This window comes from Cervus elaphus, chromosome 29 (genome assembly GCF_910594005.1).
Source record: "Cervus elaphus chromosome 29, mCerEla1.1, whole genome shotgun sequence".
Taxonomy (NCBI): Eukaryota; Metazoa; Chordata; class Mammalia; order Artiodactyla; family Cervidae; genus Cervus; species Cervus elaphus.
Genome location: NC_057843.1, coordinates 37,671,639 through 37,695,084, shown reverse-complemented (window position 1 = coordinate 37,695,084; position 23,446 = coordinate 37,671,639). Strand labels below are relative to the sequence as shown.

Below are 23,446 nucleotides of genomic sequence, written 5' to 3'. Positions count from 1 at the left end.
ATTTCTTTGCATCAGGTGACCCAAATATTGGAGCTTCAGCTTCAGCATCAGTCCTTCCAATGAATATTCCGGACTGATTTCCTTTAGGATTGACTGGTTTGGCCTCCTTGCAGTCCAAGGGGCTCTCAAGAGTCTTTCCAACACCACAGATCAAAAATATCAATTCTTCAGCGCTCATGTTTCTTTATGGTCCAACCCTCACATCCATACATGACTACTGGAAAAACCATAGCTTTGACTAGACGGACCTTTGTCAGCAAAGTAATGTTTATGCTTTTTAATATGCTGTCTAGGTTGATCATAGCTTTTCTTCCAAAGAGCAATCGTCCTTTAATTTCATGGCTGCAGTCACCATCTGCAGAGATTTTGGAGCCCAAGAAAATGAAGTCTGTCACTGTTTCCAGTTTCCCATTTATTTGCCATGAAGTGATGTGACTGGATACCATAATCTTCATTTTTTGAATGTTGAGTTTTAAGCCAGCTTTTTCACTTTCCTCTTTCACTTTCATCAAGAAGCTCTTTAGTTCTTCTTCATTTTCTGCCATGAGGATGGTGTCATCCTCATGAGGATGGCATTCCGAGGTTATTTTATTTCTCCCAGCAGTGTTGATTTCAGCTTGTGCCTCATCTAGCCCGGCATCTTGCATGATTTTCTTCATATAAGTTAAATAAGTAGGGTGGCAATATGCAGCCTTGATGTACTTCTTTCTCAGTTTGGAACCAGTCCATTGTTCCATGGCTGGTTCTGACTGTTGCTTCTTGACCTGCATACACATTTCTCAGGAGGCAGGTAAGGTGGTCTGGTATTCCCATCTCTTTAAGAATTTTCCACAGTTTGTTATGATCCACATAGGCAAAGGCTTTAATCAGTAAAGCAGTATATGTTTTTCTGGAACTCTTGTTTTTTTCTGTGATCCAACGGATGTTGGCAGTTTGATCTCTCATTCTTCTGCCTTTTCGAAATCCAGCTTGAACATCTGGATGTTCTTGGTTCACGTACTATTGAAGCCTCACTGGGAGAATTTTGAGCATGACTTTGCTAGCCTGTGAGATGAGTACAATTGTACAGTAGCTTGGCATTGCCTTTCTTTGGGATTGGAATGAAAACTGACCTTTTCCAGTCCTGTGGCCACTTCTGACTTTCCCAAATTTGCTGGCATATTGAGTGTAACACTTTCACAGCATCATCTTTTAGGATTTGAAATAGCTCAACTGGAATTCCATCACCTCCACTAGCTTTGTTCGTAGTGATGCTTCTTAAGGCCCACTTGACTTCACATTCCAGGATATCTGACTCTTGGCGAGTGATCACATCATCATGGTTATCTGGGTCATGAAGATCTTTTGTGTATTCTTGCCACCTCTTCTTAGTATCTTCTGCTTCTATTAGGTCAATACCATTTCTGTCCTTAATTGTGCCCATCATTGCATGAAATGTTCCCTTGGTAGCTCTGATTTTCTTAAAGAGATCTCTAGTCTTTCCCATTTTATAGTTTTCCTCTTTCTTTGCATTGATCACTGAGGAAGGCTTTCTTATCTCTCGGTGCTATTTTTTGGAACTCTGCATTCAGATGGTTATATCTGTCCTTTTCTCCTTTGCCTTTTGCTTCTCTTCTTTTCACAGCTATCTGTAAGACCCCCTCAGACAACCATTTTGCCTTTTTGCATTTTTTTTCCTTGGGGATGATCTTGATCACTGCCTCCTGTACAGTGTTACAAACCTCCATCCGTAGTTCTTCAGGCACTCCATCTGTCAGATCTAATCCCTTGAATCTATTTGTCACTTCCACTGTATAATTGTAAGGGATTTGATTTAGATCATACCTGAATGGCTTAGTGGTTTTTCTTACTTTCTTCAATTTAAGTCTGAATTTGGCCATAAGGCGTTCATGATCTGAGCTACAGTCAGCTCCAGGTCTTGTTTTTGCTGACTGTATAGAGCTTCTCCATCTTTGGCTGCAAAGAATATAATCAGTCTGTTTTTGGTATTGGCTATCTCATGATGTCCATGTGTAGAGTTGTCTCTTGTGTTGTTGGAAGAGGGTGTTTGCTGTGACCAGTGCGTTCTCTTGGCAAAACTCTATTAGCCTTTGCCCTGCTTCATTCTGTACACCAAGGTCAAACTTGCCTGTTACTCCAGGTATCTCTTTGACTTCCTACTTTTGCATTCCAGCCCCCTATGATGAAAAGGACATCTTTTTTTTTTTTTTGGTGTTAGTTCTAGAAGGTCTTGTAGGTCATCATAGAACCGTTCAGCTTCACCTTCTTTGGGATTAGTGATTGGGGCACAGATTTGGATTACTATGAAATCTCAGTTGCCTCTTTACACCTAAATGTTAAATAGCCTGATGTAGCTTAGTGGCTGTCTGTTAGACCAAGCAAATGTAGAATGTTTACATCATTTCAGGAAGTACTGCTGATCCCTTCTGTTGATCGTTTGACAACACTGTACTGAATTTTTCAGGTTGTTTCCTTTTCTCAGGTTCTTGGAATGCCAGTTCTCCCTTTAGTTATCTGCTAACTCCCTCTCTTGTGGTCTTTGTTATGGGAGAGGGCTGCCCTTTTGGATTATGTAACTTTTGGCTATAAAGCTGCTTAAAATGTTGGGAGACTCGTGTTGTCCTGCCCCTTGAACAGACATAAGCGTCTACGTTTTCTTCTGGCTTCACTGGCTGATTTTTACAGGTGGCAGCAGATCAGGAGTCCTTACATGATCATCAGTTTCCATTCTGATTCTCAGACTCATGTTGCCCTGAAACCCCTTTTTTTGTCTTTGTATAAGAATGTGAGACCCCCAACTCCCTAGTCACAGCTAGGTCCCATTCCAACCTTCTGTCCCTATATTTCCAACTGTTTTCATCTCATCACTTCCCACTCTTCACACCTGGGGTGCCTTAATTCAAACACTAACCGGTCTCACTTTTGGTTTTTTTCTTTTGGCTCCTGGAGATCGTCCTTTCTGTCTTGCAAATTCAAACTTTGCAAATTCTGTCTTTGCTGTTCAAACTTGTAACAGCAAGTTTGGGGATTATTTTTATATTTTTCTCATTATGCAAATTATCACAATCTAAGTTTATGGTAGGTTACCAGCTAGATAATTTTCTGTATTCCTGCCACTTGAAAATTAGGTTAAACATCATTGCTATTTTATTGTACATCTCTGTACCTAGATTTTTTTAACATGTGTACAATGCTTGGAAAATATGTACATATGTGTGTATGTAGATATAGATACAGATATTACATATATTTACTTGGGATAATAGGAATACTATTTATAAGCTAAAACACTAGCAGCTTTTTGTGATAGTAAATATACATCTAAACCTTATTTTTTTTCTTGCACATGGAATTACTTTCATTTTGTAAGCTTTGATTTGAGTTTGTATTTTTTTCTTGGTTTGGTTTTAAATTTATCTCCTAGGTGTGTAAAGTATACTAATAAGATGTTTCTTATACATGTTCCTATTTTTATATACATAAAAGTTATTCATATACCTGAATTATGCTGGGAAATGCTAATGTGAGAATTCAAACATAGGCAGAGGGAAAAAGTTCTTACTCTTGTTAACCAAGCCTGTCTTCTGTAGGCTAATATCTGTATACCACCCCTTTGTAGCAGATATATTTACAACAAAAATTTATTAATACTGCAGATGTAAAGAACTGTAATTGTAAAGAAGGTCATACAGATCTGTTTGAATTCCTGATGGGAAATGCTGGTATGTTTCATTTAACTCTGCAGTAAAGAAACTTGGATTTTACTATGCAATGAAATTTTCTCCTTTAGTGATTATATATAGGTTTAGAAAAAGTATTATTAGTTAAAAGAAGATATAAGCATCTATAGTGCTGAAGCTGGAGTTTACCTACTTAATCCTAATATAAGGTTAAACTTCAGTTTAATTTGAGTCCCTTTGATATTACTGAAAAAACATGAAGATCATGGTAAAATATTTTTTGTTTTGAAACACCTCATACTTTGTAGAGTACTTTGATATTATATTGAATTATTCAAGGGAAATATTATTCCAATCTTAGAGAAACTGATTTTCCCAAAGCCAAAGAGTTTTTAAGACCACACAGTTGTATCAATAGTTACTTAAGCTAATAGTGGCCAGAAATGGTTCTGGGTTCTTACGAATCCTTGGGTACAGAGTTTGTTCTGATTAGATCAAGCCCAGGCCAATGATCATACTGATTTTAAATAGCCCTAAATGAACTGAATTCATCTCATTGAAGCAGACATGCCTTTCTGCTTATTTCAAGTTGAATATAGAGGCTGTAAAAAGTATTAAGTATGAAGCAGTCATTTATTCTTAACTTTTCTGTGGTTTCTTAACAGACATTTGGAACAAAACAGGAGCTGTTAAGTTGGTCAGATGGTCTCCTGACAATAGTGTTGTGGTAGTGACCTGGGAATATGGAGGCCTTTCTTTATGGAGTGTATTTGGAGCCCAGCTGATTTGTACACTTGGAGGAGATTTTGCGTGAGTCAGTAAAGAAATTTTGGACAAAATAACTCCATTTTCTCTGAGACAATACACACACACACGCGCGCATGCAAACTTTGTCATACAGCTACCAGTTTGCCTTATTTGACTTTTACCCCAAAACAGTTTATAAGGTTCAAAATTAATTTATTTAGAATGTATCAATTCTTCATACATCCATCCTCTTTCAGTTGATTGTTCCTTCAATAAAAATGCATTTATTTATCGAACCCCTGCTGTGTATGTGATAAATGTTTGATTCAAGGCTAAATCACACATGAATCTATGTTCAAAGAGCTTATTATCTAATAAGAGCTGTAAACTATTTATAGAAGTAGCCAGTAGAAAGTGAAAAATTACATTATCTCATTGAGTTAATATAGGTTCTCTGTGGGTTAACACTCTGCCCATTTCATGTACTACCCTGAACTTTAGTCCTGACATAATGAGCATACCTGCCCAAACTGCATGACCCTGTCAAGAAATTATTGAGTACCTGGAAGACTGTATCTTAGTGACGTACCTAGGTATATTGGCCAGGAGTCTCATATTTCACACAGTACTGTGTATTTCTCTTTCAAAGGAAGAAAATCATTTTTTAAAAAATTAAAGCTAAATGTTTTATGCAATTAGAAGATTCTTTCTAATTTTCTGTTCTGTTTCAGTTATAGGTCAGATGGTACCAAAAAAGATCCCCTTAAAATCAACTCCATGGTAAGTTCTATAAAATATTGACACGGTGTAGAAAACTTGGTTTTTTTCTTCTTCCTGTTTTCCCTTCATACTGACCTAATAAAATTAAAAAGCTCTTCTAATCTCGTGAGACTCTTCTTATACAGTTCTTGCTTTAATGAAAGTGTTAACATTTAACAGTCTGTCTTTAACAGACTATCTAATTTTTAGTGTTTGATTTTTATTTTGTTTTGATGTGTCCAGCAAGGCCTGTCATCTCTGTGAACACAGTGACTGTTCAGATCAGGCGTTTGTTTTTCCAAAACATACCTGCATTTTTTATGTTACTCAACACCCACTTCCCGTAGCCTCCTTTTAATGTGAAGTGCTCTTTGGGTCTTTTTCCTAGAGGACATGTACATTATATCAAAAGAATTGTATATCAAAAGAATTGCAGTCCTTGTTGTAATAGTATTTTTACAATCAATTTTCAACAGCTTCTGTAGAAAGCAGTGAGGTATAACTACCCTGTCTTTACATAAAATCGTTTTCTTACTATAGCCCCCTGTGTACCACCTTTGTGATGTTCGTGGCTGTGAGGCTCAGGCTTATCACTGCCTTTCTCCCCTGCTCCACAGAGGAAGGCATTTTCTGATAGTGGGTTTCTCAAAGAATTTAAACCGCCGTGGTTGCCTTGAACAGGGGTTTTCAGCCTTTCATCACCAAGGATCCCATCTGATGACTCTCCACACCTTCATACTTTGAAGTTTTCAAACACCGTTTCTGTGACTGCCCATCAGTGCTTCTGAATGGCATGCAACAAATGCAACAAGTGGTGTTACCAGCCTCATTAAGCTGATATTTTAATCACAAACTAAGGATCTAAGCATTTTAGTTAACATGTGCAACTGAAACTTTTCAAGGGAAAGCAGAACTTGTGAAATTTTGCAGCAATTCATGGACCTCTCCTCCCCTCAATAGTATTTTCTTGGCCTTGCAGGATGGGAATTACTACTCTTCCCATGATTTTTTTTTTTTAAAGTGATTTTCACAGTCATGAAATCTAGTTAGAGAATATTAAAATTGACTGGGCCTGGTTAATTTCTTTGAGCTCTCTCATTTTATAGAGGAAGAAACTTACACCCTGTAAAACCAAATAGTTTGGCCAAGATAGTATGACTAAAGGGTAGGCAAGCTGCAGTGGAAACCCTAGTCTTAGAGTCGCCAGTCCATTTTCTTTGTTCTGTACAAGATTGTATCTGTTGCAGTGCTTGTTTGTCAAGCTTCATCTATGTGATGTGGATCTTGTCTCTGTGAGGAAGTTCTTTGTATTTGAGAGGCAGTTAAACTAATAGAGAAGTTACAGAGAGCAGTAGGCATTTCTTAGGATTTGTAGCTAGAATTAGTACATAGTGTTTTCACTATTCTAGGTGGAGAGCAGTGAGGGTTTCTACTGGTGATCTAAGATATAGTAGATGTAGGTATATGATTCTTGTCTGTGTTGTTTGCCATGGTATCTCCAGCCTTCAGAAGTAATTAATAATGCTTATTGTTGGTTATTTGAGAATTTAAATATGTAAAACCAGGAAAAATAATTTTCTATTGCTTTGATTTCCCCCTTCTTCTTTTTCTTCCCCCCTCTTTCCCTAAGAGCTGGGGTGCTGAAGGCTATCACCTCTGGGTAATCAGTGGATTTGGTTCTCAAAATACTGAAAATGAGTCTGACTCCAAGAGTATAGTTAAACAGCCTGGTATTCTACTGTTTCAGTTTATCAAGAGTGCACTCACTGTAAACCCTTGTATGGTAAGTTTATTTAATTAAAACTCTGTTTGGTTTTGTTTTTAATGGCTTTCATGTTAGAATATCAGACACAGATATGCCCTTATGACACAGATATGTTGCATGTACTCCTAAAATTGGCATATGATCTTCTTTTGTATATTTTCTGTGATTATTAGGTTTCTTTTTAATTTATATTAAATAATACCCCCAAATTTTATTTCTGAGCAGGATTAGCTTTTGGAGGGGATAGGCTGCGGGATCTTAGTTCCCTGACCAGGGATCAGACCTGCGCCCTCTGCAGTAGATGCACTGAGTTGTAACCACTGGACCACCACGGACGTCCCATGCTTTTTTTTTTTTAAAGTAGGATCATAAGCAACTTGAGGAAAAGCAGTGTTTACAGATTTACTTGAATAACTTGAATAAAATTTAGTGTTAATAGCATTTCCCAAAGTGTGTTCCACCAGGCACAATTTGTGAGAAATATAAATAGCAATTATATAGAATAAGAAGAAGTTCTGTTGTCTTGTGTGAAATAAAGCAGTTAAACAAAGCTGTAGAGATTTTTTTAGCATAGGAATCTAGTCTTTAATACGCTAATGTGCATCATAAAAGTCCAGGAGTTGGTATATAAAAAGCAATATTTCCCAAGCTTACTTACCTATGAATTTTTAAGGAAGACCTGCAAGAAAATAAGCCTAGAATCCTGCTTTGGGAAACACTGCCCCAAATTATAACATAAATTCATGTTTATCAGTCTGAAATATGATATTAATATGCTATATGTAAGAACAGTATATGTTGCATGATAGAAATGCATATCTTAGTATCTGCCGTCAGTGGGTTTTTAAGTATATGGTGCGACCAGTTTCTAATTAAAATTTACAACACACTGAGAAAGAATGAAAATACTGTGGATATCAGACCTTACTACTGTAGTTGAATAAAAAAAAAAACAAAACAAGGATAGAGGATTTCTTCCTCTGCTCCCTCATCCAAAATAATAATATAAAAATACCCTGAGTTTTATGTTAAGATGATGTTTGGACTACAATGGGAAGATGAGGGGTCAGGGTGCTGATCTGTCTAATTTATAAAAAACAGTGAGTGAATAATCTGCCTACATTTGAAAACACTGGCCTTTCACAAAAGTAAAAACTTTTTGTCTAAATGTCTTCAGAGCCTGGCATATCCCTTGGTACTAAGCATGCATTCACCAAGCAGTTATTGAATTGTTCTGAACCAGGACCACAGATGTAGGCAACTCTTCCTCCTCCCCATGATTTAAAAGATCCTCCAGAATCCAGTTATCCCTGTGTCTAATCCACTCCTTGCCGTGTGGGCACATGAGTGAGCATATACACAAAGTGTCTGACCAGACACGTTTTCTTATCACCATTCATGAGATACTTTATATAAAACTGCTTTGTAAACTGTAGACATTGAGTAGTTTTATTCAGTTTTCAGATGGAAAATCTCTCATAGCATTGCCATTTTGAAGTAGTTGTGAAAGATACTGCTATAGCAGTTGTAACCCTGGGCGTGTTTTGGAATCTATATGATAAACTTTAATAAAGATTTTTTTACACTGGGAAGAAATCATTAAAATGTTGCCTGTTAGTCTTAAATGTAACAGTGTGAGCAATTTTTATGTAGTCTTGTCCTCTGTGAGGAAAATCAACACTGAAATGTATGGTATATTTTAAGCAATAAAACTAAATTGACATTTTACTTTCCACCACCTTATATTGACTTGTTTTTATTTGCTTTCCTTCCCTCTGCTTCCTTTTCCCTCATCTAGAGTAACCAAGAGCAAGTGTTGCTTCAGGGGGAGGATCGATTATACTTGAACTGTGGAGAGGCCTCACAGAGCCAGAATCCCAGGAGTTCTTCAGCTCACTCTGATCACAAAACCCGTCGGGAAAAGAGCCCCTTTGCAGATAGCAGTTTAGAGTCTCAGAGTTTAAGCACTTTACTTGGTCATCGGCATTGGCATGTAGTACAGGTAAGTCTTCAGATGCTGTTGACTAGTGACTTAGTCCTTGCTAAGGTAGCACCTAAAACAGATGTTTAAGTAATTCATTTGCTGCTTTAGAGAACTGAGGAGCTTTCTAACCTTTTTTGACTGTGACTCTCTTCTGCTTTTCTGTGCTCTTGTCCTCTTGTCTTCTCCTTTCTTTCCCCCTGATGTAGATTGTATTCCCACCTGCTTTAAGTCCATTAGTAAGTGAATAGTTTGAAAAACTACAAGTGTATGCTTTGCCCTTTTACTGTGCAGGACTGTTTATTTTACTCCCAGCCTTCTTTTGGTACAAATTTGGCTCTAGATTTGCAGAGGGAGAAGTGTGGTAATTTCATGAAAAGTGACAGTCAGTCAGTCCCCTGTCCAGATGACCCTGTAGTCCTAATGGATGCACATTGAGGTTAATTGCCTGACTCTGGACCCAAGTTGAAGACTTGTGATTAGTCTAGAGCGTTACTGTTAATAATTTTATTGTTACTTGGTCTTACTACAGATTATTTACTCATTCTGATATAACTTTCAAATTAGTGATTTCTTTTAATAATTCTGATAAATTGACATTTAATATAGAAATTAATACTGAGTTTTGAAAACAAAATTAATTTGGACAAATTAGTAAATTGAAGTTTCTTGAAAGAAACTTTCATACATATTTCAGAGTCCTGAGTGTTTTCTTCCCAGTTTTGTCACCAAAGTGTCTTAGGTACATCAGAGTCTACTCTTGAGTTAGTTTCTTTTAGTCATTGTCTATTTCCACAATTCTTTGTCTTCTACATTCTATACTTTTACCTTACTAGCTTACTTCACCTCCCATGTCATTTTCAGTTGACTTTGAGTGGAGATAATGAGAGATAGAAGAATGGTCACTGTGTGAAAAATTAAAGGAAGAATATCTCCTACATTGACATGTGGTATACACTAAAAGAAAATGTATTTAACTTACATTGATAAATTCATAAAATAAAACAATGTGCATACCATTTTATAATTAGTAACAGTTATTAAATAAAACTGCGTCAGCTACTTCCTTGACTAAAATTTTCCACTGCTCCCTTCTCTCCTATAGCCATTTCTCTGCTATTTTCATTCCCCCATACTTTGAACTATTCATTCTACACTGACCTAGCATGAATGCCAGTTCTGCCTAGCCAGGTCTGTGTTGCCAGAGAGCCAAGTAGAGCAGAGGATCGAAGAAGGTAGGTCTGGAACTCAAAAATCCATCAGGCAATAACAAAAATGGAACTTCCTTCCAGCTCAAAAATTCAGTGATTCTGTGATTCATAGCCATTTATGAAGTATCCTGTGTTAGAAGCATATAATACTGCTTTTACAACTTCAGACAAATAGGTACTAGCAAGATTCTTCTGTCATTCTGTTCTTTAGACATCTAAAATATTCAGAAAGATAAACTTAACTCTAGCTTTACCTAATGGTTTCCATTTCCTTAAAACTAATAAAAATAATGCTAGAGTTGTTGTATTCCCCCCAAATTAAGTTATAATGGACTCATGGAATTTTTAGAGCTGGAAGGACCTTAGCAATCATGTAGTCCAACTAGATTTTATACATGAGGAAATTGAAGCTCAGGGAAGTTAGGTGACTTGCCCAAGGTCACACAGCAGAATAGTGGCAGACTTGATCCTTATCATGATACAAATTAAGGGAATAATAGAACCTATTTTAAAACCTAGGTACTAAATGTTGAAGCATATAATATACTGCTGACTTAGATCTAGTAATAAAACCTAGCATGTGCCTACTTGGCATTGTTTTTACTTTGAGTTGCCCTATGCTATGTTTGCTGGTAATCCAGCCACAAGAGTCAATGCAGTGTTTTGGTGGTGTGTGTTTGGTAGTGTGGTTTACAGTGTCCATATGATGCTAATGCTTTACCTTCCAGACATTTTAGCCTTTAGTAAGTATTCCAGGAATAAACACGGGTGCCTGTCTAATTCTGCCTTCAGCACATTCTCTTGTCCAGGAGAGTGCCTGCATCCTCCATCAAAGTAGCTTTGTTTGTGTGATTAATATTTTGTATGCTTCTTGTACAGCTTAGAGTTCATCAGATGAGCTCAACTAATTCTACTGCTCTGTCTGTTCCCCATCTAGACTCCTAGGTTTTTTGTTTGTTTGTTTAAGCTTTCTACCTTATAGTCATTAGTTTCCTGGTCAGAAGATTCTTTGTTAATTATGTTTCCTCCTTTAACAAAAATAACACAAATGCATACTTGTCAGAAGCAGGGTAATGTATCAGGCACTTTGTTAGGGAGGTCAGCAAAGGCTATTGTAATTTATAAATTGCCATGTAATTTACAAATTTATAAGTTTTATATTGTAAAGGCTATTTAGTTTATAAATGATTTGCTCTCATTCCTACAATGTGAATCAAGTGTTCCAGTTATTTGGCACAGATCAGATCTCCTAGGATGATGGTTTTCACAGTCTCACCAGATACAGACAGAAGTAAATCTGAGGAGGAGACAGGGTTTTAGCAGAATGACTTTAAAGGAAAAAAGGTGGATTTAGGTTCTATGAGAGATGGAAAAATCCTAAGTTGTTAAGAGTAGAGATTCTGTAGCTTAGCACTGGATTTCCCAGTGGTGTGACATGACTTTTGTGCCCTGAGTATGCAGTCCTGACCTGAATTTCTTCGTCATTCATTAGCCACCTCTTTTCTTAGTTTTGCCATTTTCTGTTCTCAGTATTAGGGGTGGAACTCAAAGTTCAGGTAATATGTAGATCTCCTGGGGAAAATTTTTTGTTCTTATTTCATAGCATCTTCAAGACATAAAACTGTATAAATAAAGCTTCAATGTAAGTTTTGAAAGCAAACCATTTGCCATTTGTGGCATCTCATACACTTTTGGAGGATAGAAGAATAAATTGTTTTCTCTTAGATATTCATCAGAGTCTGATCAAATGGTAAGATTTAACCTTGGTTCCTATGATTAGACACTCTTCATGTTGGAATCCACTTTGGCAGTGAGATCTCACTTCCCACTTTACCCACTCACACGTTTCATAAATACTATGAAATACCAAGGTTTGGGGGAAGTGGGGCATTTTGTTTGTTTGTTTGTTTTTTCAGTGTCTTGAGTGCTAGCTCAGTTGTACTCCAGGAACATCCTTCATCAAGTGACTATTTTTATTTTCTTCATTCAAAAAAAGAATTTCACTTATAGCTGCAAAACTACTTTCAAATTTTACTTTGCCACCTGATCATTACCTCAGATTATCATTATTCTGAACTAATTTCACCCATCATAATGAATTTTACTAGTTGGCCTGAATGGTACAGCATAACTGTTAAGATACAAGTTAAGCATTCTTCAAGTATATCTATCACTTAATTCTGTAAGGTAGGCGTCCACACATCAGCAGTTCTGGGGTTAAGAACTTCCTAATGTACTAAAAGCTATTAATTTATTTAGATTTTAGGTTGACTAACTGGATAGTAAGTGAAGTCTAACAAAAATAGTTTTATGAATAAATTTTGTCAAGATTAATACAGATGTTTTCAGAGTTTTTTTGGGTTTTTTTTGCTTGACTTTGGTTTCGTCTTCACGTTACACAAAGAGGCTTATTGGCTTTGATTGCATTCACTTGGCTTTTTCATTTGGCTTTCCTTTTTTAAATATGTAATAATTTTTATTTGAGTAAAAGGCAAATAAATAAATTGAAGGTTCTATAGTTATTCTGGAACAGAAGACTTTTCCTTTGTTCTGTTGTTCTGTTAATTTTCACCCTTCATTCACCATGTGCTCATGAAACTATTTAATCAGCAGACTAAGAGAAAGGTCACAGTCTCAATAAAGCTAGACTTGACTTAATCTGCATTAATATCTCACAGAGGATTTTCTAAGTTTAAAATTCTCATTAGAGTAATAAAATGACACCATGTACAAAACTGAGACAGACAGCATGGAAAGATAATCTGTTGTTGATGCTGCAGATGTAGAGTTCATATCTGTAATATATTAAAAGTACTTGTAGGTGAATAAATAGCCGTGACTTATACACACTCTTTACATGTACATGGCTGTTTAGAGACAGAATAAAAACTAACCAGTTGTTTCCCTTGAGCAGTGATGTAAGAGAAGAATTTCAGTTTGTACTTTGTGTACTATTTTGTTTAAAATTTATAAGCATGCATTGATTTTTTAATCAGAAAAATAGAAAAATAAGAAAGAGAGTTCTATTTAAAAAAAAAAAACTCTTGCTGAGGCTCTGATTTTATTAGATAAGATTTTAGGGATGGTTCATATCAGCAAAACCAGACTGTTCATCTACACAATTCTTAGCTACCATTGTAGATGCTTCTCTAAATATCTTTTGTCATTCTGTTATTTATTGAGTGTTCAATATTTAAAACAAACAAACAAGAACAGTACAGAGAAAAAAGAGGAAAGCCTGATGTCTAGAAACATATAATGAAATGGATGAGACAGGAGATATGCAATATTGGCTGCTAGTAATACTCATTATTTGGGAGCACTTTAAACATTACAGGAAAATTAATCTCATATTATGATGCTAATGCTTTACATTTAAATATAGTAAACATTTCAAAAGTCTTACAAACTGATGTGTTATTTCCTAGATTTCCAGCACCTATCTAGAGAGCAATTGGCCTATACGGGTGAGTTATTTGTTACTTCGTTGGTGTTAACTTTCATTGGATGGCACGTGCTGCAAGAGGTATTCTGGGGATTGAGCCTTTCAGTGGGTGCATTGATAGAAGTTTCAGTGCTTGATTCCTTGTACATTGTTAGTGTAAATCTATAATTTTATTAAATATAATTTAAATATGATTTTTGAATTTAGCATTTTACATTTAATTCACTTAGCAAATGTTTATTAATAGTCTGCTGTCCTGACATAATCCTTAGCTCTTTATGTCTAAATAAAAAATTCAAGGAAGAGATTTTAATTTTTTTTAATTCAGTTTTCAGCTATTGATAAACTTGGCCAGAATATTGCTGTTGTTGGCAAGTTTGGTTTTGCACATTACTCTTTACTCACCAAAAAATGGAAGCTTTTTGGAAACATTACCCAGGTTAGTCTTTTTGAAATTAAAAACCTATTTCTCAAAGTGTGGGAGAACTACAATATGAATTAAGTATAGAGTAAACCACTGTTTACTTACTAAAAAGTAAAATCAAGACATTACAAAATGACTGAACTGTGTCCAAGGGTCAGTTCTGATAAGGTACTTGGTATTTGATAATGGATTTTGTATTGAGATAGTTGTTATTCAGTTGCTAAGTTGTGTCCAAGTCTTTACAACCCCTTGGACTGTAGCATGCCAGGCCCCGCTGTCCTTTACCATCACCTGGAGTTCACCCAAGTTCATGTCCGTTGAGATAGATAGTTTGTTTTTAATTCTTGTTAAGATCAGACGCTAATCCTGTAATTGAAAATTTACTCTTCCATTTCAGGTAGAGTTCACCAGATATGATTGGAATAAATCTCCACAAATTTGAAGTCGTTCCCTGCTTGTCTGTGTACAATATAAACATCTGGGTAGCATACAAATGTGCATTTGGATTTTGCAAGAATCAAATAGAAGGAAAAGAAAAGGAAGTTGACATTTACTCAGTGCCTACTATGTACCAGGCACTTTTCATATATCTCACTGATCTTAATAACAACCCAGTGAGGGCACTGCTATTACCATTTTATGTAGGATTCAGAGTCAGGCAGCTGGTAAATGATAAAGCCAGAATGTAAACCAAGATGTACTGAATGTGAAATGCCACATGGTTCCCAGTGACTTTGAATGATGTATTTTCTGTCTTACAGAAATACACATTTTTTTCAAAATAGGATCTGAATCATTATTAATAAAGGCCCTCGAGTAACACTTTATGTTGTGGGGAGGGAGGAATAGAGAGTAGAGCAGAAATAATTAGAGCTCTCATTGTCTGATTAGGAATATTTTACAAATGTATTACTGGCAGGAATAAATGTGTGTATATATGTGTGTGTGTGTGTGTATATATATATATATATATTTTTTTTTTTTTTTTAAGGAGCAGAATATGATTGTGACAGGTGGCTTAGCCTGGTGGAATGATTTTATTGTCCTTGCATGTTATAACATAAGTGATCGTCAAGAAGAGGTATGTTTTTGTTCTCTCAGAAATAATAGATTTTGTATTTTAAAAATATTAAGAATTATTTAAGGGCTTTCCAGGTGGCTCAGACAGTAAATAATCTGCCTGCCAAAGATCCCCTGGAAAAGGAAATGATAACCCACTCCACTATTCTTGCCTGGAAATCACATAGACAGAGGCAGGCTACAGTCCATGGGGTCACAAAGAGACGCAACTGAGTGACTAACACTTTTCACTTTCACAAGCATTGTTTTTTTTTTTTTTTTCCATTTATTTTTATTAGTTGGAGGCTAATTACTTTACAGTATTGTAGTGGTTTTTGCCATACATTGACATGAATCGGCCATGGATTTACATGTATTCCCCATCCTGATCCCCCCTCCCGCCTCCCTCCCCACCCCATCCCTCTGGGTCTTCCCAGTGCACCAGCCCTGAGCACTTGTCTCATGCATCCAACCTGGCCTGGTGATCTGTTTCACCCTTGATAGTATACTTGTTTCAATGCTGTTCTCTCAAAACATCCCACCCTCGCCTTCTCCCACAGAGTCCAAAAGTCTGTTCTGTATATCTGTGTCTCTTTTTCTGTTTTGCATGTAGGGTTATTGTTACCATCTTTCTAAATTCCATGTATATGTATTGGTCTTTATCTTTCTGGCTTACTTCACTCTGTATAATGGGCTCCAGTTTCATCCGTCTCATTAGAACTGATTCAAATGAATTCTTTTTAATGGCTGAGTAATATTCCATGGTGTATATATACCACAGCTTCCTTATCCATTCATCTGCTGATGGGCATCTAGGTTGCTTCCATGTCCTGGCTATTATAAACAGTGCTGCGATGAACATTGGGGTGCACGTGTCTCTTTCAGATCTGGTTTCCTCAGTGTGTATGCCCAGAAGTGGGATTGCTGGGTCATATGGCAGTTCTATTTCCAGTTTTTTAAGAAATCTCCACACTGTTCTCCATAGCAGCTGTACTAGTGTGCATTCCCACCAACAGTGTAAGAGGGTTCCCTTTTCTCCACACCCTCTCCAGCATTTATTGCTTGTATACTTTTGGATAGCAGCCATTCTGACTGGCGTGTAATGGTACCTCATTGTGGTTTTGATTTGCATTTCTCTTGATAATGAGCGATGTTGAGCATCTTTTCATGTGTTTGTTAGCCATCTGTATGTCTTCTTTGGAGAAATGTCTGTTTAGTTCTTTGGCCCATTTTTTGATTGTGTCATTTATTTTTCTGGAATTGAGCTGCAGGAGTTGCTTGTATATTTTTGAGATTAATCCTTTTTCTGTTTCTTCATTTGCTATTATTTTCTCCCAATCTGACGGCTGTCTTTTCACCTTGCTTATAGTTTCCTTTGTTGTGCAAAAGCTTTTAAGTTTCATTAGGTCCCATCTGTTTATTTTTGCTTTTATTTCCAATATTCTGGGAGGTGGGTCATAGAGGATCCTGCTGTGATTCATGTCGGAGAGTGTTTTGCCTATGTTCTCCTCTAGGAGTTTTATAGTTTCTGGTCTTACATTTAGATCTTTAATCCGTTTTGAGTTTATTTTTGTGTATGGTGTTAGAGAGTGTTCTAGTTTCATTCTTTTACAAGTGGTTGACCAGTTTTCCCAGCACCACTTGTTAAAGAGGTGGTCGTTTTTCCATTGTATATCCTTGCCTCCTTTGTTGAAGATAAGGTGTCCATAGGTACGTGGATTTATCTCTGGGCTTTCTATTTTGTTCCATTGATCTATATTTCTGTCTTTGTGCCAGTACCATACTATCTTGATGACTGGCTTTGTAGTAGAGCCTGAAGTCAGGCAGGTTGATTCCTCCAGTTCCATTCTTCTTTCTCAAGATCACTTTGGCTATTCGAGGTTTTTTGTATTTCCATACAAATTGTGAAATTATTTGTTCTAGTTCTGTGAAGAATACTGTTGGTAGCTTGATAGGGATTGCATTGAATCTATAGACTGCTTTGGGTAGTATAGTCATTTTGACAATATTGATTCTTCCAATCCATGAACACGGTATATTTCTCCATCTGTTTGTGTCCTCTTTGATTTCTTTCATCAGTGTTTTATAGTTTTCTATGTATAGGTCTTTTGTTTCTTTAGGTAGATATACTCCTAAGTATTTTATTGTTTTTGTTGCAATGGTGAATGGTATTGTTTCCTTAATTTCTTTCTTTCTGTTTTCTCATTGTTAGTGTATAGGAATGCAAGGGATTTCTGTGTGTTAATTTTATATCCTGCAACTTTACTATATTCGTTGATTAGCTTTTATATTCATTGATTAGCTTTTTAGTAATTTTCTGGTAGAGTCTTTAGGGTTTTCTATGTAGAGGATCATGTCATCTGCAAACAGTGAGAGTTTCACTTCTTCTTTTCCTATCTGGATTCCTTTTATTTCTTTTTCTGCTCTGATTGCTGTGGCCAAAACTTCCAAAACTATGTTGAATAGTAGTGGTGAGAGTGGGCACCCTTGTCTTGTTCCTGACTGTAGGGGAAATGCTTTCAATTTTTCACCATTGAGGGTAATGCTTGCTGTGGGTTTGTCATATATAGCCTTTATTATGTTGAGTTATGTTCCTTCTGTTCCTTCTTTCTGGAGAGTTTTAATCATAAATGGATGTTGAATTTTGTCAAAGGCTTTTTCTGCATCTATTGAGATAATCATATGGCTTTTATCTTTCAATTTGTTAGTGTGGTGTATTACATTGATTGATTTGCGGATATTAAAGAATCCTTGCATTCCTGGGATAAAGCCCACTTGGTCATGGTGTATGATTTTTTTAATATGTTGTTGGATTCTGTTTGCTAGAATTTTGTTGAGGATTTTTGCATCTGTGTTCATCAGTGATAATGGCCTGTAGTTTTCTGTTTTTGTGGCATCTTTGTCTGGTTTTGGAATTAGGGTGATGGTGGCCTCATAGAATGAGTTTGGAAGTTAACCTTCTTCTGCAATTTTCTGGAAGAGTTTGAGTAAGATAGGTGTTAGCTCTTCTCTAAATTTTTGGTAGAATTCAGCTGTGAAGCCATCTGGTCCTGGGCGTTTGTTTGCTGGAAGAGTTCTTATTACAGTTTCGATTTCCTTGCTTGTGATGGGTCTGTTAAGATCTTCTATTTCTTCCTGGTTCAGTTTTGGAAAGTTGTACTATTCTAAGAATTTGTCCATTTCTTCCAAGTTGTCCATTTTATTGGCATAGAGCTGCTGGTAGTAGTCTCTTATGATCCTTTGTATTTCAGTGTTGTCTATTGTGATCTCTCCATTTTCATTTCTAATTTTGTAATTTGGTTCTTCTCCCTTTGTTTCTTAATGAGTCTTGCTAATGGTTTGTCAATTTTGCTTATTTTTTCAAAAAACCAGCTTTTAGCTTTGTTGATTTTTGCTATGGTCTCTTTAGTTTCTTTTGCATTTGTTTCTGCCCTAATTTTTAAGATTTCTTTCCTTCTGCTAACCCTGGGGTTCTTCATTTCTTCCTTCTTTAGTTGCTTTAGGTGTAGAGTTAGGTTATTTATTTGACTTTTTTCTTGTTTCTTGAGGTAAGCCTGTAATGCTATGAACCTTCCCCTTAGCACTGCTTTTACAGTGACCCATAGATTTTGGGTTGTTGTGTTTTCATTTTCATTTGTTTCTATGCATATTTTGATTTCTTCTGTGATTTGTTGGTTATTCAGAAGCGTGTTATTTAGCTTCCATATGTTTGAATTTTTAATAATTTTTTTCCTGTAATTGAGATCTAATCTTACTGCACTGTGGTCAGAAAAGATGATTCAATTTTTTTGAATTTCCCAAGGCTAGATTTATGGCCCAGGATGTGATCTGTTCTGTCGAAGGTTCCGTATGCACTTGAGAAAAAGGTGAAATTGATTGTTTTGGGGTGAAATGTCCTATAGATATCAATTAGGTCCAGCTGGTCCATTGTGTCATTTAAAGTTTGTGTTTGTGTTTCCTTGTTAATTTTCTGTTTAGTTGATCTATCCATAGTTGTGAGTGGGGTATTAAAGTCTCCCACTATTATTGTGTTACTGTTAATTTCCCCTTTCATACTTGTTAGCATTTGCCTTACATATTGCAGTGCTCCTATGTTGGGTGCATATATATTTATAATTGTTACATCTTCTTCTTGGATTGATCCTTTGATCATTATGTAGTGTCCTTCTTTGTCTCTTTTCACAGCCTTTATTTGAAAGTCTATTTTATCTGATATGAGTATTGCAACTCCTGCTTTCTTTTGGTCTCCGTTTGCGTGAAATATTTTTTTCCAGCCCTTCACTTTCAGTGTGAATGTGTCCCTTGTTTTGAGGTGGGTCTCTTGTAGACAGCATATTTAGGGGTCTTGTTTTTGTATCCATTCAGCCAGTCTTTGTCTTTTGGTTGGGGCATTCAGCCCATTTATATTTAAGGTAATTATTGATAGGTATGGTCCCGTTGCCATTTACTTTGTTGTTTTGGGTTCGCGTTTTACAGCCTTTCTGTGTTTCCTGTCTAGAGAAGATCCTTTAGCATTTGTTGAAGAGCTGGCTTGGTGGTGCTGAATTCTCTCAGCTTTTGCTTGTCTGTAAAGCTTTGAATTCTCCTTCATATTGGAATGAGATCCTTGCTGGGTACAGTAATCTAGGTTGTAGGTTATTCTCTTTCGTTACTTTAAGTATGTCCTGCCATTCCCTTCTGGCCTGAAGGGTTTCTATTGATCAGCTGTTATCCTTATGGGAATCCCTTTGTGTGTTATTTGTTGTTTCTCCCTTGCTGCTTTTAATATTTGTTCTTTGTGTTTGATCTTTGTTAATTTGACTAATATGTGTCTTGGGGTGTTTCGCCTTAGGTTTATCCTGTTTGGGACTCTCTGGGTTTCTTGGACCTGTGTGACTATTTCCTTCCCCATTTTAGGGAAGTTTTCAGCTATTATCTCCTTGAGTATTTTCTCATGGCCTTTCTTTTTGTCTTCTTCTTCTGGGACTCCTATGATTTGAATGTTGGGGTGTATCACATTGTCCCAGAGGTCCCTGAGGTCCTCATTTCTTTTGATTATCATTATTCTAAATTCTTTTTCAGGTAGATTCCCTATCTCCTCCTCTTTTGTTTGACTTGGTAGGCATTTTTCATGTTCCTTTACCTGCTGAGTATTTCTCTGCCTTTTCATCTTGTTTAGATTGCTGTGTCTGGAGTGGCCTTTCTGTATTCTGGTGGTCTGTGGTTCCTTTTTATTGTGGAGGTTTCTCCCAGTGGGTGGGGTTGGATGATTGGCTTGTCAAGGTTTCCTGGTTAGGGAAGCTTGCATTGGTGTTCAGGTGCGTGGAACTGGATTTCTTCTCTCTGGAGTGCAGTGGCGTGTCCAGTAGTGAGTTTTGAGATGGGTCTATGTGTTAGGTGTGATTTTGGGCAGCCTGTATGTTGACGCTCATGGCTATGTTCCTGCGTTGCTGGAGAATTTGCATGGTATGTCTTGCTCTGGAACTTATTGGCTCATGGGTGGTGGTTGGTTTCAGTGTAGGTATGGAGGCTTTTGGATGATCTCTTATTACTTAATGTTCCCTTCTGGTGTTCTCAGGTTTTGGGCTTAAGTCTCCTGCCTCTGGATTTCAGTCTTATTCTTCCAGTAGCCTCAAGACTTCTCCAACTATACAGCACTGATGATAATAAAACTTCTAGGTTAATGGTGAAAAGATTCTGCACCGTGAGGGACACCCAGAGAGGTTCACAGAGTTACATGAAGAAGAGGAGAGGGAGGAGGGAGATAGAGATGAGCAGGAGGAGAAAAAGGGGGACTCAAGAGGAGAGAGACAGGTCTACGCAGTTCTCTGTTCCCTGAGTGTTCTCCGAAGCCCAGACACCCACAAAGATTCACAGAATTGGATTGGGAAGAGAAGGGGGAGGGAGAAAATAGAGGTGATCTGAGGGAGAAAACGGAGAGTCAAAAGTGGGAGAGAGTAATCAAGACACTCCTGAATAAAAATGGGTACTGAACATTGGATTCTTAAATGTCCAAAATTGATATCAAATACTGAAAAACAAAGATTAAAAATATAGAGTAGAGGTTAGACTCTTAAAAATACAATATTAAAAACAAAAACACAAAAAATTTAAGAAATATATATGAAGTTTGGTTTAAAAATAGGGCCTCTTTTTTTTTTTTGCAAGGTTATAGTGAAATGAAAATGAACATGTATATTATCATTATCAAGGGTGAAACAGATCACCAGCCCAGGTTGGGTGCATGAGACAAGTGCTCGGGGCTGGTGCACTGGGAAGACCCAGAGGGATCAGGTGGAGAGGGAGGTGGGAGGGGGGATTGGGATGGGGAATCATGTAAATCCGTGGCTGATTCATGTCAATGTATGGCAAAAACCACTACAATATTGTAAAGTAATTAGCCTCCAACTAATAAAAATAAATGGAAAAAAGAAAAAAGAAATTTAAGGAGTAATAGAGGACTTTAGAAGAAAATAAGAGAAAAAGATAAAAAAAGAAACAAAAATTTTTTTAATTAAAAAAGTAGTGAAAATATATGAAAATGAAAGTTAAGGAGTAATAGAGGAGTAATAGGAAATTTTAAATGAAAATAAAAGAGAAAAAATTAAAAAAAATTTTTTTTAATGAAAAAAAAAAGTCAAAATATATCTAGGAGTTTCCCTGGAGCTGTTGTGGGCAGTGTGGGTTCGGTTCAGTTTCAGATAGCTCCTTGTTCGAGCTTACACTTCTCGATATCTATAGGCCCCTTCCGTTGTAGTTGGTGTTAACTACAGGGAGTTTAATCTGTCACTGTCACCTGTCCCTTCTGAAGCGGTTCCCTTTGTTTATTTGGCTTCTGTTTGCCGGTCTCTTCAGTGTCTAATTTCCGCCCTGACACACGCGGGCGGAGGTGGGCTCTTGTTCAGGTTCGCTTGTTCAGTCGTGCTGCGGGGAGGGAGGGGCGCTGCAGACAAGTGTCCCCGGCGTGTGTGGGGAGCACTCGCAGTGTTCCGGCCACACTGGGTTTGCCCCGCTAGCGGCGGGCGTGTGTGCTTCCCCTGTCTACACTGCTCAGGCTCCAGGCTGCTCTATAGGGAGCCGGCCCTGCGTTGCGTGCGGTTCCAGTTTTTGGGTATTCCACAAAAGCACGGACTCGGTTGGGCCTGCGTTTTGTGCCTTCCCCACCCGAGCAGCTCAGGCAGCCAGGAACTTGAGGAGCACACTCTCCCTGGGTGCGGTGCGCCTTATCCCCTCCACTGTCCCAGCCTCAGTTGCCACCCGCGCCAGTCAGGTGCGTGCGCCTTGTGTCTGTTCTCAGGAGCTGGTTTCTAGCTGCGACCCTCCCAGCGGATGTCAACCATCCAGAATCTCAGGAAGTCTTTGGTTAGAAACTGGGAGCCTGTTTGCAGTTTGGTAGGGGCTGCTGTCTCTGGGGCTGAGTTTGCCCCTTTCCCCTCCCCTCTGCCTCCTGCCGGTCCGCAGCCAGCTAGCTCTTCTCTGGGATCGCTCAGTTCTTCCTTTGTTCTGTGAACGGGCTGGCAGTGTGTTCGGGCCAGTTAATTTTCTCTCTCTCTCTCTTGCTGTCCCACAGTTTAAGTTGCTGTCTCATATTAGCTCCCTCCGATTGCCCTCAGGGCATTCAGGCCTGGTCCTTACCCTAAGCAATGCCGCCCACTCCTCTCTGTTCTGCATTTGCTGGTGGCAGTTGCGGGTGTCTGGGGTACTTTTCTGCTAGGAGTTGCTTTGAGGCATGTAATCTGTGGGTTTTATTTATTTTTCCTCCCAGTTAGGTTGCCCTCCAAGATTCAAAAACTTCCCCAAGACCCGCCAGTGAGAGGGTTTCCTGGTGTTTGGAAACTTCCTCTATTATGACTCCCTTCCCTGGACGGGTCTCGGTCCCTAGCTCTTTTGTCTCTCTTTTCATCTTTTATATTTTGTCCTACCTCCTTTCAAAGACGATGGGCTGCTTTTCTGGGCGCCTGATGTCCTCTGCTAGTGATCAGAAGTTGTTTTGTGAAGTTTGCCCAGCGTTCAAATGCTCTTTCGATGAATTTGTAGGGGAGAAAGTGGTCTCCCCGTCCTATTCCTCCACCATCTTAGCTCCTCCTCTCACAAGCATTGTTTAATCTATATAAAAATAACCTACTGGAAATGAATGAGACATTTTCCTTTTAATCAAAAATTCCACATTTTTAGTTAATAGGATTTTCATTTCAAGTTACTGTTTAAAAAAAAAAAAAAGAAATAATCAGGACTCCCATGATTACTTTTTCTAATGATTTTAGTCATTCTCTATAAAGTTTGTAACCAATAAAAAATAGTTAAAAATTGAAAAGTTTATAAGAATGTCTGTCCTTAGAGATATATTGATTGATTGATATATTTATTTTTTGAGAAACTACACCTCCTGATGTCAT

At 37.5% G+C, this 23,446-nt stretch overlaps 1 protein-coding gene across 4 annotated transcripts in view; it reads left to right on the top strand.

The window, feature by feature from the left end:
* RIC1 (RIC1 homolog, RAB6A GEF complex partner 1) overlaps nucleotides 1-23,446 on the top strand; it is a 143,896-nt gene that overhangs the window by 101,197 nt on the left and 19,253 nt on the right. For all 4 annotated transcript variants that reach the window (XM_043891308.1, XM_043891309.1, XM_043891307.1 and 1 more), the window contains 7 exons: nucleotides 4,346-4,490; nucleotides 5,159-5,207; nucleotides 6,817-6,969; nucleotides 8,750-8,953; nucleotides 13,572-13,610; nucleotides 13,917-14,027; nucleotides 15,004-15,093. In XM_043891308.1, coding sequence (XP_043747243.1) covers nucleotides 4,346-4,490; nucleotides 5,159-5,207; nucleotides 6,817-6,969; nucleotides 8,750-8,953; nucleotides 13,572-13,610; nucleotides 13,917-14,027; nucleotides 15,004-15,093 — 791 coding nt within the window. The remainder of the gene's footprint in view (nucleotides 1-4,345; nucleotides 4,491-5,158; nucleotides 5,208-6,816; nucleotides 6,970-8,749; nucleotides 8,954-13,571; nucleotides 13,611-13,916; nucleotides 14,028-15,003; nucleotides 15,094-23,446) is intronic.